This window comes from Fistularia commersonii, chromosome 16 (assembly GCF_037954325.1).
Source record: "Fistularia commersonii isolate RoL2024-O1a breed Wild chromosome 16, RoL_Fcom_v1.0, whole genome shotgun sequence".
NCBI lineage: Eukaryota > Metazoa > Chordata > Actinopteri > Syngnathiformes > Fistulariidae > Fistularia > Fistularia commersonii.
The window spans coordinates 10,021,597-10,034,771 of NC_141299.1; the positions used below are offsets into that span (position 1 = coordinate 10,021,597).

Below are 13,175 nucleotides of genomic sequence, written 5' to 3' on the forward strand. Positions count from 1 at the left end.
GTGGGATTTCTGGACGCCGATTGGTTAATTTCCCCAGCATTTATTGTGCTGAGGCCGAGCCCCACGTGGAGAATTCATTCAATCACTGAACAATTCCTCTTCACCCTAAATACTATTTCGCACTTTAAAAAAAAGACAAACAAAAACAACAACAATAATAACGTTTTAAACCAAATAAAATGCACAACTTTCGTACGGGTGCGCATTTATATTCCGACGAAAATAATTGCAAATACAACAATCGACAGAATAGTTCTCTATAATCATCATCAGGCTGATCGAGGAAAAGCCTTGCGTGTAGCATTTTTGGGTTGTGTTTGTTGCGGTGGTGGTGAGCTGGGGGTGCAATACAAACAATAATAATAATAATAATAAAAAGATAATAAAAGGTTATTCATTTTGATAAAACAAACAGTGGGGGAAGGCAGCAAACCGTGTCTTTAGGTCCCCCCCCCCATCCTTTAAGAAAGCTACTCATATGTTATGTCCCATTGAGGATCAGAAGGGGGGGACTGGGAGTGTTGTGTGTATGTGTTCGTGCGCGTGCATGTGTGCGTGTGTGTGTGTGTGAAAAGAGTGCAGGCCAACGAGCGAGACAAAAGAAGCTGCGGCTGCATTCAATGTGCCGGTGGTGTCCATCTCCGAAGCCACAAGCAAACCACATTTCCTCCCTCCGGTCTTTGTGCCACGGGCGGAGAAAGAACCCAAACCAATATATATATATATGTATATATATATAAACAAACATATATAGCTATATATATATATATGTACCGGAGTGGCAGGGGGAGCAAAAACGCGTTTTGGAAGTTAAGGACTCGGAGGAGAAGCTCCCGCGGACCAGGCGTTCCTGCTCTTCTCTTCCCCCGTCGTCGCGGCACGTCGAGCGGCTGTAGAACAAAGGAGCCTCGGCGAGCCGGAGCCGGAGCCCGCGGAGCAGCGCCCGAGAGCCGGCCAGATGCCTCACTGAGAGCTACCCCCGGCGGGCTACAACGGCTGCTAGTGTTTCTCGACAAAGCTTTCCGCCCGGAGGAGAAGAGGTGGGGGGGAGGGGGAGGAAGAAGGACATAAAGAAAAGAGGAGGAAAAAAAAAAACAAAAAACGGAGACGCACGTCGGCGGCTGAAAATGTTTCCCCAGAACCGACCGCCGGTAAGTAAGCTTCCGCGGGAAAGGGAAGGGTCTCAACGCGTGTTTTTTAGAGGGGTTTTTTTTCTACCCGAACCGCAAAATATACACATTAAACGCCACATTTAATCCAAAATGAGCCTCACTAATCAAGTGAAAGGTGGAAACGTCTCTCCTTCTCATCGTGGCTCTCGGGAGGTGGTGGTGGTGGTGGAGGGGGGGGGGGGGGTCTATTTTCTGAAGGATAATTCTCAGCCTTTGGATCTTGTTTGTCTGCTGGTCATATTAATGTGTGTCGTGTTTGTCCGAAGGTTAGGCAGATTGTTATCCAGGTTTATTGAGGGGGAACCCCCCGACACACACACACAAAACAATGCTTAACTTTGCTTAAATGCCTATGTGAATCTCGAACCTTTGGTTTTCCACCAATACAACCTCTCTCTCACCTTCTCTCCATGCCACGGTGGAGTTGACCCAGATGATGAAGTGTGTGTTTGTTTGTCCCCTTGCTCGGGGGCTGGAGGAGGAGGAGAAGGAGGGGGTGGTGGTGGAGGTTGGAGGGGTGAGTCAGCTTGGCTTGTTGACACCTTCTCTCAACGATCTGCCCTTCTCAAGTACCACTCCTTGTTTCTTTCATTTTCCAGTAGATCGGTATTGTGTATCATTTCTTTGGTTAATGGTACATTTCAAGTTATTTTCCTTTACTTCCTCTTATGTTGCTGTAGACAGGAGAGGGGAGGTGGTACGATGTGTGAGGTTAAGAGCTGAAAGCTGCGCGGCCTCAGTTTGTCTCGGTCAAGTTTAGGTGGAGAGCTTTTTAGTGGGCTGAAATACATAAACCCTGGTCCTCCAGCTGTGTGAAGTATCAATTAAGACATGCTCATTTGCCTAACCCTCATCTTCATCCCCCAGCCGTGCCACCCTGCACTCCACCTATAACGCCCAGTCACTGTTTTCATGTCGGCGTCTGTGCATTGAGACCAGTTCGAGCATTGAAGCTCATTTGTGTGCGTCAGGCTTGAAATTAATTCATTAGACAGGTGAAAACCCAAATCGTAATTTATTTTTTGTGTTGTGTTTCCCCCCCCGCCCCCCTCGCTGGTGGTCATGCTTAAGTGGCACTGCCGTCACATGTTATGATCTGCATTCCTTCCCGCACTTCCTTCTGACTGATCTCGTGAGCCCCCAGGACCCCCCAATTCCCAAACATACAACTCATACACAACACCAGCAGCTGTGTATGTAGTAAAACTGACTGCAGGAAGGCATGGCAGGAGGCAGACTGTGGGTCTGTGGTTTGTGCTGTAAACCCAATCCCTCTCATCCAGCCTTCCCTTGCTGTGTTCCTGTGAGAGCTCCAAACCACATCTTAATGTATGGGCAGGCATCCCAGGGTGAGAGGAGCAGACTGCGGCGGTGCTGGGTGGAAAGTTTAGACCAGCGGTCCTGCTTCTTTTCAACCCTCCACAGATCTCACAGTGCCATGCAAGACGCTCATCTCCTTCCATCACTTGTTTTGGCCACAAAAAAGGGCCAATCTATTTAGCATATTCTTTAATGGCAGACAGGCAAGGTAGCCAATCCACTATAACAGTCTGCTGCATTCATGGTGAGCACGCGGTTCATTGATTCTTTTGTCACCTGCATTTAATCCCACAAAGCCTTAATAACATGTGACTTTTTTTAGCATCTTACCATATTCTTTCACGTTTCTCAAGCAATGTCCACATACCTCTTTTCATCTCTGAGGTCTCACGATGCATTCACTGTATGTAAATGTAAATTACCTCACGCATCTTATACTGACAGAATATGCTTATGTTTAATTCTCCTCCGCAGGTAAAAATAATAACAACAATAATAATAATAATTTACACCAACGTGACACCAAAATGTCAAAATAAAATGAAACGTGCTCCTTCCTTGTGTGCTCTTACAATTTTGGGATTCAGCCTCATGCCAGGTACGTTCAGGAAGAAAGGATGTGGCAGGCGTGACACTTAGATCCTTTCTAAATCTGCCTCATGACGGAAACATATGTTTGTGTTGGTACCGGAAAGTAGCCAAGCCAGACAGTGTAAAATGAAAGTAGAGTAGCCAATATTTGCACAATCTACATTAATTTATTACACATTCAAAATACACCAAAGTCAGATTAAATCCATTACTTAAAAGGACCGTCATTAGCTGGTTAACTTAACATTACTGACAGTAAATGCCTTGTGTTCATCTTTGCTTGGTGAGGAAGAGGAATCCTTTCTATTTGCCACCGTTGGCCTGGTCTCTACAATTACAATATGTACTGTTTGGCCTTGTCAAAGTTTCATCTGATGAGCTGGATTTGTAGATGGCGTAGATAAATAGATAAAAAGAGTTACTCTAGTAAGAAAACTGGCCATTTACGTTTTTGCTCTGCTCGAGACAACAATATTGGTTGTAGTTGCTGACGTCATAGAAAATCTGCAACACAACAATATGACAATACTCAGTGTAACATGGTACATTGTCCAGGCCTAGAAAATAGCTTTTAAATTAATGCTCTCGCAGAAATATCTCAAGACCACACTAACACTTACTTTTACATTTCCTTAAGCCCTTCTATTTTGGTCTGAACAATAACTTGTGTTTGGTTAGGGAAGGGTTTAGTGAGTGGCTACCAATGTGAGATCTCTCTCTCTCTCTCTCTTTTTTTTTTTTTTTTTTTAAATCTGTTTTGTAACCCAACATCTGTGCAGACAGTTGGCAGGGGACCTCATTTGACATCCACCAGTGGTGCTACATTGTTGATTAATTTTTTTTTTTTTTATCTGTTTTTTGAGAAATGTCTTGCGGTTTCATCCTTCATGACTATATGGTGACAGAAATTATTTTCTGACCACATTTAGCTGTCCGTGTTTAACTTTTTGTGGCATCTTGCTATAACAGTTGAAGAGTTGGCATTTGTACTACTAATTCTGGCCGGGTAAAATTATCTCCATAATCATACCTTTTCAAATAGGTGGGATTAGATAATAAATAAATTGGATTTGTGAATGTCCTGTCGCCCAACTGTCGGTGTTGCCCATCTCAGTAGATTATATTAAAAAGCTGATCGTGGAATTCCTGTCGAAGGAATACGAGGCACATTTTCTTGATGCTGTATTTTTCAAACTGAAACAAAAATCTTTCCTTTTATCACATTTCATTTATAATCACACCCAACCTGTGTACATAAGGAATATCAGAAATCAAAATCAGACCAATTGCAGGCAATAACCTTAATATCGTTAAGCATGTAGATCATGGCCTGGGCTCTCAGTTCTGTTGTAATGCCATGTACACGGCTAGAGTCTGACATCGTTTCATACCAGTATGTCCTTGAACCAACACAGACCTGTGGGATTGTGCAATTTTCTTCATTTGAAAAAGTGAAACACTACATACAGTGTTCTCCATCTGAGTCTGTTTAGCGTTAATCATACCAGATTAACACTGTGGTGGTTTGTGGTTCGGATAAGTCACTGAGGTGAGGCTTTGTCTTTCCCATTGCAAAGATGAGGACAAAACGTAGCATGCTTTTAGCTTTTTCATCATCATTGTTGCCCAGTGGCAAGTTAGGCTATCGATCAGGGGAGGAGGTGAAGAGGAAAATGCAGTGTGTGTGGGGGGGGGGGGGCAGACAGGCTGAAGGGATTCTGGCTTACACAAGCTGTTGTGGAGGAGCATCTTGGAGGAAGGAACAAACGAGCCGAGGGGTTACCTAATAAAAGAAGGCACCTCCAGCAATTAAGCCAGCTGACAGGCAAACTGTGGCGCTTCGCTAATGTGGGCTGACAGCAGGGAAATTTGAATAACGAGGCTTGCGGGAGGAAAAGGAGGAATGAGGAGGTGGAGGCGTTTGGGGGAACAGAGGAGGGGGAAAAAAGATGTGTGAAACAGGTGCCTTCCAGCCCCTCCCATAAGAGCAGAAATCATTGAAAGATTACCAGCATGTTTCCCGGTACAGAGCCAAAGAGATGCCTGACATAAAAGGAGGTGGAGCGATAGATTTGTCTTTCTTCATCGCTTGAAGCCTTATTAACAATGCAAATGACTATTGAATGTTGATAGTCACATTTGATTAATTTTTTATGCAGTGCATTGACAATTTTGGTATGGGTGGGTGTGGGGTAGCCAGGCAGAGCAACACATACACAGATGCTATTCTAGTTCAGAGTGTCACTGAATTCCTGGTGGTACTTGGATGACAGAGAGGGAATTCTTGGTGGGTGTTAACTCTGATTGACTCAATGAGCAAGGAATGTAATTAGTGTTCCTAATTATGGGCCAAGCTTATATGAAAGGAGGCAGCAGCACAGCATTTCCCAGCAGGAGGTGATAATGGTGATGAAATGTTAGAAAAAAAAAAAGTTAGTCCAGGTGATGTGGAAGAAAGTGTTCAGAGTTTCATAAAAGCTTGCAACATTGGGCATTTTTCTAGTCAGTGCTTGCAACATGCGTCAGATGTATAGCCATCACATACAGTACATGACTATCTCTGGTCAGGGCTGCTGTTTCGTTTTCTGCCCAACCAGATTATGTATCATTCATCATATTGCCTTATCCACACACTTGCACAGTAGAGGTTGATGTCCACATTGCACAGTTTCAGTAAATTTTAATATTGTCAAAATCAACCCCAATATTTTCACAATGACATTTCTGTTGTAACCATGAGATGTTAAATTTGACATGCATAATCTTTAAATTAGCTCGATAGAATATTATAACATGATATTGAGTATTGAGCCTAATGTTTCTTATTCAAAAATGTGCACTGCTGTTCATGTTGGTACCGATTTTCCAATGGTGTTTTCTTTCGATTGATACAATGCCGCATAGACACAAAGGAAGTTTTGTGCGATGCAATACTCTAAGCAGCTTTCCTTTTCAAGCAGAGAGTTCATGGGTTGACTGGCCTCCCTGTTAAAGAGTTGACCGAAATGATCGGTTTTGTGGGTTGATCTGATACTTCCATGTTACAGATGGCATATTTGATGCAAATCCATGTTGCTGCCCCCTACTGTCTCCCCTATGTTTTGTTGCCTTATTTGAGATGCACTATACTGCATGTACATCCCTGTTCAAGATGGCAGTAGTTCGGTGTTGGTCGAGAAAAAGACAAAACAAATAAACCAACTCTAAATAGCTAGTGACAAACATCAGAAGTGCATATGCCATTGAACATACAATAAAAATTATATCAATGTTCACTCGACAGTGTTTAGTCATGGTAAAATTTGAGGCTCTCCTCAGTTCATTCAATCTCCTTGAGAATGCTTTTTTCAGCCTTTGACAGCAATGAAAGACTTAGTTTGCCTTTCATTGTTCCCTCATGTTACTCCTGTTGTTGCTTTTAAAATCTAGGTACATGAAACATGGAGTAAATCAGGATAAACGTACCTCTGACCACTTTTGTTCACCCCTCAGCTAAACTTATATCTTCACTTGAAATAGTTTTTTTTAAATCAATGTGTCATTATTTTCCTTCAGTGTGCATCTCCTAGTATAATTAATATTTTTTATGATCACGGTCTTCCATGCAGCCTTTTGAAATCTTGTCATTTGCTCCCTCTGCACTTAATGCTGGAGTTTATTTCTGTTGTGTCTTAATCCAACATTGATTATTCACCTCAACTGTTTGTGCTGTTTTTTGAACTCTGAAAACACAGGTGTACAGTTCACCTTTCATATGTGGATCAGAAGATACAATGAAAGATCCACAATCTTGTCATTGCAGTGAGTAGAATAGTCGCTCTGAGGTTTTTTTTTTTTTTTTTTTTTTTTGCAATGGCCCTGAGGTCAAAATTTTCACATCACCTTGGCTAATTCAATTTATGAAGTGTTGGAGAAAGCTTCAGTATAAAATGAAATTCATTCATCTTTCATCTCACTTATCTTGCAAACAGGGGTCTCTGTGGGTTTGGAGCCAATTCCAGGTGACATTGGGTCAGAGGCGGCATTCAACCCAGATTGGTTGCCAGTTGATTCCAGTGCCACAGTGTGACCTATAATCAGTTGTTCTCTCATTCACACCTTCAGATAGTTTAGTTTTCCATTTACCTACTGCATTTTTAAGGACTATGAGAAGAAAGAATATGGCAAGAACTCACACAGGCAACTGGTTGACATGCACTGTTTGTATAAACAGCAACATTTGACAAACAACCACAATTCAAACAGCATAATTACAGAATTAACTTGAAGAAACTAGGATATAATCAGCATCCGGATTGGCGTTCGGGAATGTAAAGAAACTGCTGACTCTTTACCAGTCAGTGTGGAGAAATTTCATTTGTACAAAGTCTGTGCACAAAGAGTTTTGTCCATCTCTTTGACAGCAGACGCCATTTCATTTTCACTGTTGAAAGTCGAAACAGAACAGGAGGATGTGAAAGGACTTCTAACAGAGACCAGTTTCTTGTATAACCCCTCAGGTACATGAACAAAAAAGACCCATTTTAGTTGCATTGTCACACAATTCACACACCCCCTGTTGACCTGATAATGTTAATGTTAATGTCAGAGCAAGTCCTGTGTGAGCGCAATATCGTATGTGTGCTTGTAAATACTTGCGGAGTACTGAATTGCGTGCACATCCCCTTCGTTTTTGTAGTGACTTGTGTGGGCGTGCATTCTTGTCTGGGTGTGTGTGTGTGAGTGTGTATATTTGGGTTCACATTTTATTTTTTTCACTGAGTTCAGGCTTAGAACAAGGATGTGAAGTCATCGTGGTTTGTCTCTTGTGGTGTAATTACTATTAATGCAAAAGAAAACAACTAGAGACTTAAACACTCTAAACGGCCACTTCAGATTTTATTTGTCTACAATACAGGTTATTTGGTCACAATGCTCGACTCAACTCACCCACCTCACCAATATAAACATGCACACAACTTTTACTGCACCCTTAATGTAACTCATTGGTGAGATACACAACAAGCACATGATAAAGTAGATAACTTGTGATGGGCAAAGTATTTACTGTCTATTACATAAGATTAAAAAGACCAAATAATTTTGTTTCGCTTATTCTGCAGCTTAGTATGCAAGGTTGCATTGGAGTCTGAGATCTCCTCCAATGAGTTCTTGTTTGAGATGGCAACTCATAATGGTCTAATTATTATGATAATTGTCTGTGCTCCTCCACAATCTCACTACCTTACCCTATTCACTACCTCACCCATTCTCACTTCATGCCCAAACTCTGCTGTTTTTCTTATCCTTGTTGGTCCCAGCCAACACGCATCCTGTCTATTTTTGTTTATTTATTTTATTCTTGTCATGGCCATTGTCACTCTATTTATATTGTCGTTTAGCTGTGGTTGTGTGTTTTTTACCCTTACTGTTCCTTTTATATTGTCTATTATTATCCTTGATGTTGTTGCCGTTGTTGTAGTTGTTGCTGCCTATTTATTCGTGGATGTCTTGCTACCTTTTTTCGTCTGTCTCTCTACATTTATATTCATATTTATTTTGCTTTTTTTATTTTTTGACATTATAACTGTTTCGCTGCTGTGACAAAGGAATTTCCCCTATGGGGATCAATGAAATTTATCTTATCTTAAAATACTGAAAAAAAGGAAAAAGCAGAGCAGCTCCATAATGGATTGTTTTCAGAAATATGTGCAGCTGCCTTCTGTAATGTTCTGTTGACTTTTAAATAAATTGTTTTTACAGCAACTCATGATTTTGAACTTCATAGATTATGTGAGTTTATTGCTTAACTTAGAACATGTAGAAATGAATAGGAAGATACAACTTCGCAGGGAAGGGTTTCCATTAAAAATTTTACACCTGTTTGGATCTCTATTCGCCAATAATTTGTATCGAAAATATGGTCCCCGTTCATTGACTGTTGATCTCTGACACTTGTCCTTAGCCAGTTATCTGGTAGTCATTAATCTGGCTCAGTTTTCTGACAGAACTTGACTTGATTGATCCCCGTAATATTAACGTAGAGCTTGCTCGTGACTTTCCCCCGCATCTTGTCGTCTTTGCTGTCTTGTGAAAACATCTTGTCAGCTGTTCTCTCGCATGTAAGTGACCTTGGATATAATGAGTGTACTGATTTTACAGACCTGTGCCTGCAACCTATTTGTTTATTTATATCAATCTCTCTTCCTGTCATTATTGGGAAGCCCCCACATATACCCGGTAATCAAAATTGACTGTGCTCCCTGGCCCAATAGTGAGGTGTGCGCTCATGCCTGTGTGTTTTGTCATATGTAGGTTTTGCTCCTGGAGCTCGTGCAGTGTTATGTAGTTAAAACCCTCCCTGATCTGTCTCAGCTACCTTCTTGGAATGGGCCCGAGAAACAAACACCAAGCTGATCAGGCTTGTTACTGAGCTCAAAGCACACAGATCTAGTCTGCACTTGTGTAACGGAAATTTCCGTCTATGTAAGCTTTGTTCAAGGGCAAATTGTGTCCCTTGTTTGCTTTTGAACCGGAACACAGGAAAGAGGGAGGGTATAACTCACTGTGGGATTATCAAACCCCGCTTGGGATCAATCCTAGAGGTCATACTCAAGTCAACTTGATGACCTGATCTCCTGCTGTAAACTCATATCAGCCGGTTCCACAGTCAGGATATGGACAGACTAATAGCTGTCATTCAAGGAATATGTAAAGAGTAAGGAAATGGCAGGGATTCAGTCAACGCTCATCCTGTATGTCTAAGACATTATCTGTCACATGCATCTGATTTAGTTTGGTGTGAATCAACATAACAATTCTGACTAACAGATTAGTTTTGCACAATGTCCTGAATGGCTGAGACACCAGACAAGCACTGTTTCCTGTGTGGAAGGCTAAAAAACCTTTTTCCACTTTGAACAACACATCTATCACCTCTCTCAGTCCAGCCCTCTACTCCCTGTGCAGGAGAAGGGCACCAGCTTTACTATCATGTTTAAACTGAGGACAAGGTTTCGGTGAAAAAGAAAAGCAACACAGGAAGGTTATTGAAAAGAGGATGCACATAATGATACAAAAGAGAGCAAGAAGATTGTTCTGTGCTTTCTTTCACCCTCCGTCCTTCTGTAAAATGGCCTTAGCGTCCCTCTTTCCCCATGTGAAGTTTAATTGCTTCTTGTATGTCTTCAGTCATGGGTGTTTCTGCAAGAGAAAAGGGGAGTGTGTTTGTGTAAGCAAGACTGAGAAATGTGTGTCATCGTGGGTATGCACAATGCTGTGTGTGTGTGTGTGTGTGTGTGTGTGTGTGTGTGTGTGTGTGTGTGTGTGTGTGTGTGTGTGTGTGTGTGTGTGTGTGCGCGCGCTCTAAAAGGGATTTCTGGCCGACAGATTGAGAGCAGCTTGTTAGAAAGAGGAACAATGAGGCCACAGCCCCTCTTTTCCCCTTTTCTTTACTTCTGTTCCCTATCTCTCTTTACTGGTATCTCCTATTTCCATGTCTCTCCTTTTTTTTGAAGAAACTCAGTTTTATGCTGTATGATTTCAACATCCCCAATCTTCTTCATTATCTTCTCCATTTGACCTTTCATTCTGTCTCCTTTTGCTGCCAAAAATACTTTCTACCTTTTCTCCCATCCTCCTCCTGTTCAATATATACACATACTGAGAAACAAATGTGTCCTTGTACTGGCACATTGTCATGCCAGCATGCAATTGCATCTTGCGTCTTCCGAATCCCTTCTTCTTTACAACAATGGGTTAGCATGATTTTGTGATCATGTGCTGGTTAGTGAACAGATCTATCGGTTAAATGTAGGGTATTGAGATAAAAGATCCTTTTGGCAAAAATGGAACATTACTAATGCCCTTCAAGTCTATCATCATGCATATACCTCTTCGTTTTTGTTTTATATTTAAAAAGGAAAAACATGTTTGTTTTCTTGAAAGCCATCTGTTCCCTCATGCACTTCTAGAAACAACGTCTAAGAAGACAACGGCTAACATCAATTGCTCAAAAATTGTCATATTTAAGCGTTCCAAGCTCAGCTTGATTCTAGAATTTTGATGGTAGACGCTCCACTAGTTAAGTTGTAAGACCTAGCAGATACAGCACCCTTTTCCCTTTTCTGTTTGTAAGGTCTCAATCAAAGTCATAACTCTCAGTGGAAAATGTGAGAAATGCTGAAGGGAGTAAAGAGATTTCACTAGTCTCTCACCTTTAGAGCTGGTTATTTCTAGGTTAGCCCTTGTATTTTATAAATTACAAACAGGCCCCATTGTGTGTGCTGGTTTGGTGATAAAGAGAGTTCTTCGCCATTTCCTCAGGTTTTTTTGAATGCTCTTCTCCAGGCTGCTAGAAACCATTAACAGAGTAGTAAATATCAAAGATGAACCAGTTTGCTATTGTAGTTCTGTCTCTGGAAAACAAAGCTGCTCGGAGGGATGTTTAGAAAAAAAAGATCACTTTAATGGTTCATATTTATTCCAGGCTCCGCAAGTAAGTTCGAGTACATTATAATAAATTCCCTGGCAGGCAGGCATGACAAGCCAGGCAAGAATTGTAAATTGAAATATTACCTCACCATGAGGAAGTACAAAAAGTAGAGAAAATAAAGTAACAAGCCAACGTCTAGAAATTCTGATGCTTTTTAAAAAATATTTTTTAATCCCTCTAAAAGAAAAAAATCTGTGTGCTAGTTGGGAAATTCATACCAGAAGTATCCTGGAAAATCTGATCAACTAGCCCAACCATCATACCTGTACATACTATTGATTAAAAGATACAGATTTTCAAGATTAATTATACATGTGAGAAGAATACCTGCTCGAAGAATATCTGCTATTCTGGGATGGAATTAATATTATGTAAACAAAATTTGGAGCTTAAGCAGCCTTCCATATCTGAAGTGGTTAACGGATTTCTTTCATACTTTTTTTTTTTTTTTAAATAAAAATTTGACAGTGTGAGATCGCAAATTCTGTTGCACAGGAAGCTGCTACATCTGGAGGCTCTGTACTCAAGATTAGGAGCAATAGTAACATGGTAGGTATTGGGGGAAAAATAGAGAACATAGTAGTGTGCTGTTTCATATTTTTTGTTTATAGATTGTGTGTAGAAGGAAGTGCTAACAGATAATCTTTGGTATTTAGTAGTGAGAGCTTTCTGCAAACAATTTATATCATTGACCTAATAGTTATATATGACCACCTCAAAGCCTATGGACTCACCCTCTCTGCCTCCCGCAGCTCTGTTACTTTGACACAGAGCCAGATAGACGGACAGACAGACAGGCGGACAGCCCCCTACCACCCTTCTAGCCCAGCTCTCTATCCCCTTTTGTCTATCTGTCTTGCAGCATTATGCCTGTGGTTGTAGTCTCCTAATTGCTCTGGACCCTGCAGAGAATGGGGACTAAAGACAAGGATTTGGAGTGGTCTACAACCATGATGGGGTGCTTTTTCCTCTCATTTTTGTCCCTCCCACTGCTATTATTTCTTTCTTCTACTCAGACTTGCAATCAAACAATGTGTGCTCATTTGGCCAAGAATCTCTTGTACTCTCTGCCCCCTCCAAATCTTGCTGACCCATTCACATCTGGCGCTGTTGGTGATGACACTGTCTCTGCAAACGCCAATCCCCCTGGGCTGGTTACATACTGCATGCTGGCATGTAACTACACATCAGGTCCCCCGCAGCGCCGCTGCTTATATAAATAGATTCGTACCTTCATATCTTATATAGTTCAGTGGGGGACATTATGTTTTCGGTTGTGCTTTTATCACACAAGATGTGTTAATGAGTGCGGAAATTACTTCTCTCTTTTCAGGCACCTCTACAGCCACCCCCGGGGTCGTCAGCCTCAGTGGTGGCAGCAGCGGCAGCAGCGGCAGCAGCATCAGGGACACCCCAGTCACTGAAACTAACCTACCCAGAAACCCTGGACCGAATCAAGGAGGAGTTTCAGTTCCTCCAGACCCAGTACCACAGGTGGGCAGGTCGCTGTTTTACATAGGTATTTTCTCATGCTGCGCAACCACACAATTAGACCTATAAAAAGCAAGATAACCGTATCAGTGTGGACATTTGTCTTAATAATTACCCAAATGAGATCA

At 41.6% G+C, this 13,175-nt stretch overlaps 1 protein-coding gene across 7 annotated transcripts in view; it reads left to right on the forward strand.

Moving 5' to 3' along the window:
- Nucleotides 1–602: 602 nt before the first annotated feature.
- tle2a (TLE family member 2, transcriptional corepressor a) overlaps nucleotides 603–13,175 on the forward strand; it is a 37,537-nt gene continuing 24,964 nt past the window's right edge. For all 7 annotated transcript variants that reach the window (XM_086162456.1, XM_086162457.1, XM_086162458.1 and 4 more), the window contains exons 1-2: nucleotides 603–1,151; nucleotides 12,890–13,050. In XM_086162456.1, the coding sequence (XP_086018582.1) occupies nucleotides 1,128–1,151; nucleotides 12,890–13,050 (185 nt within the window). In that variant the 5' untranslated portion in view covers nucleotides 603–1,127. The remainder of the gene's footprint in view (nucleotides 1,152–12,889; nucleotides 13,051–13,175) is intronic.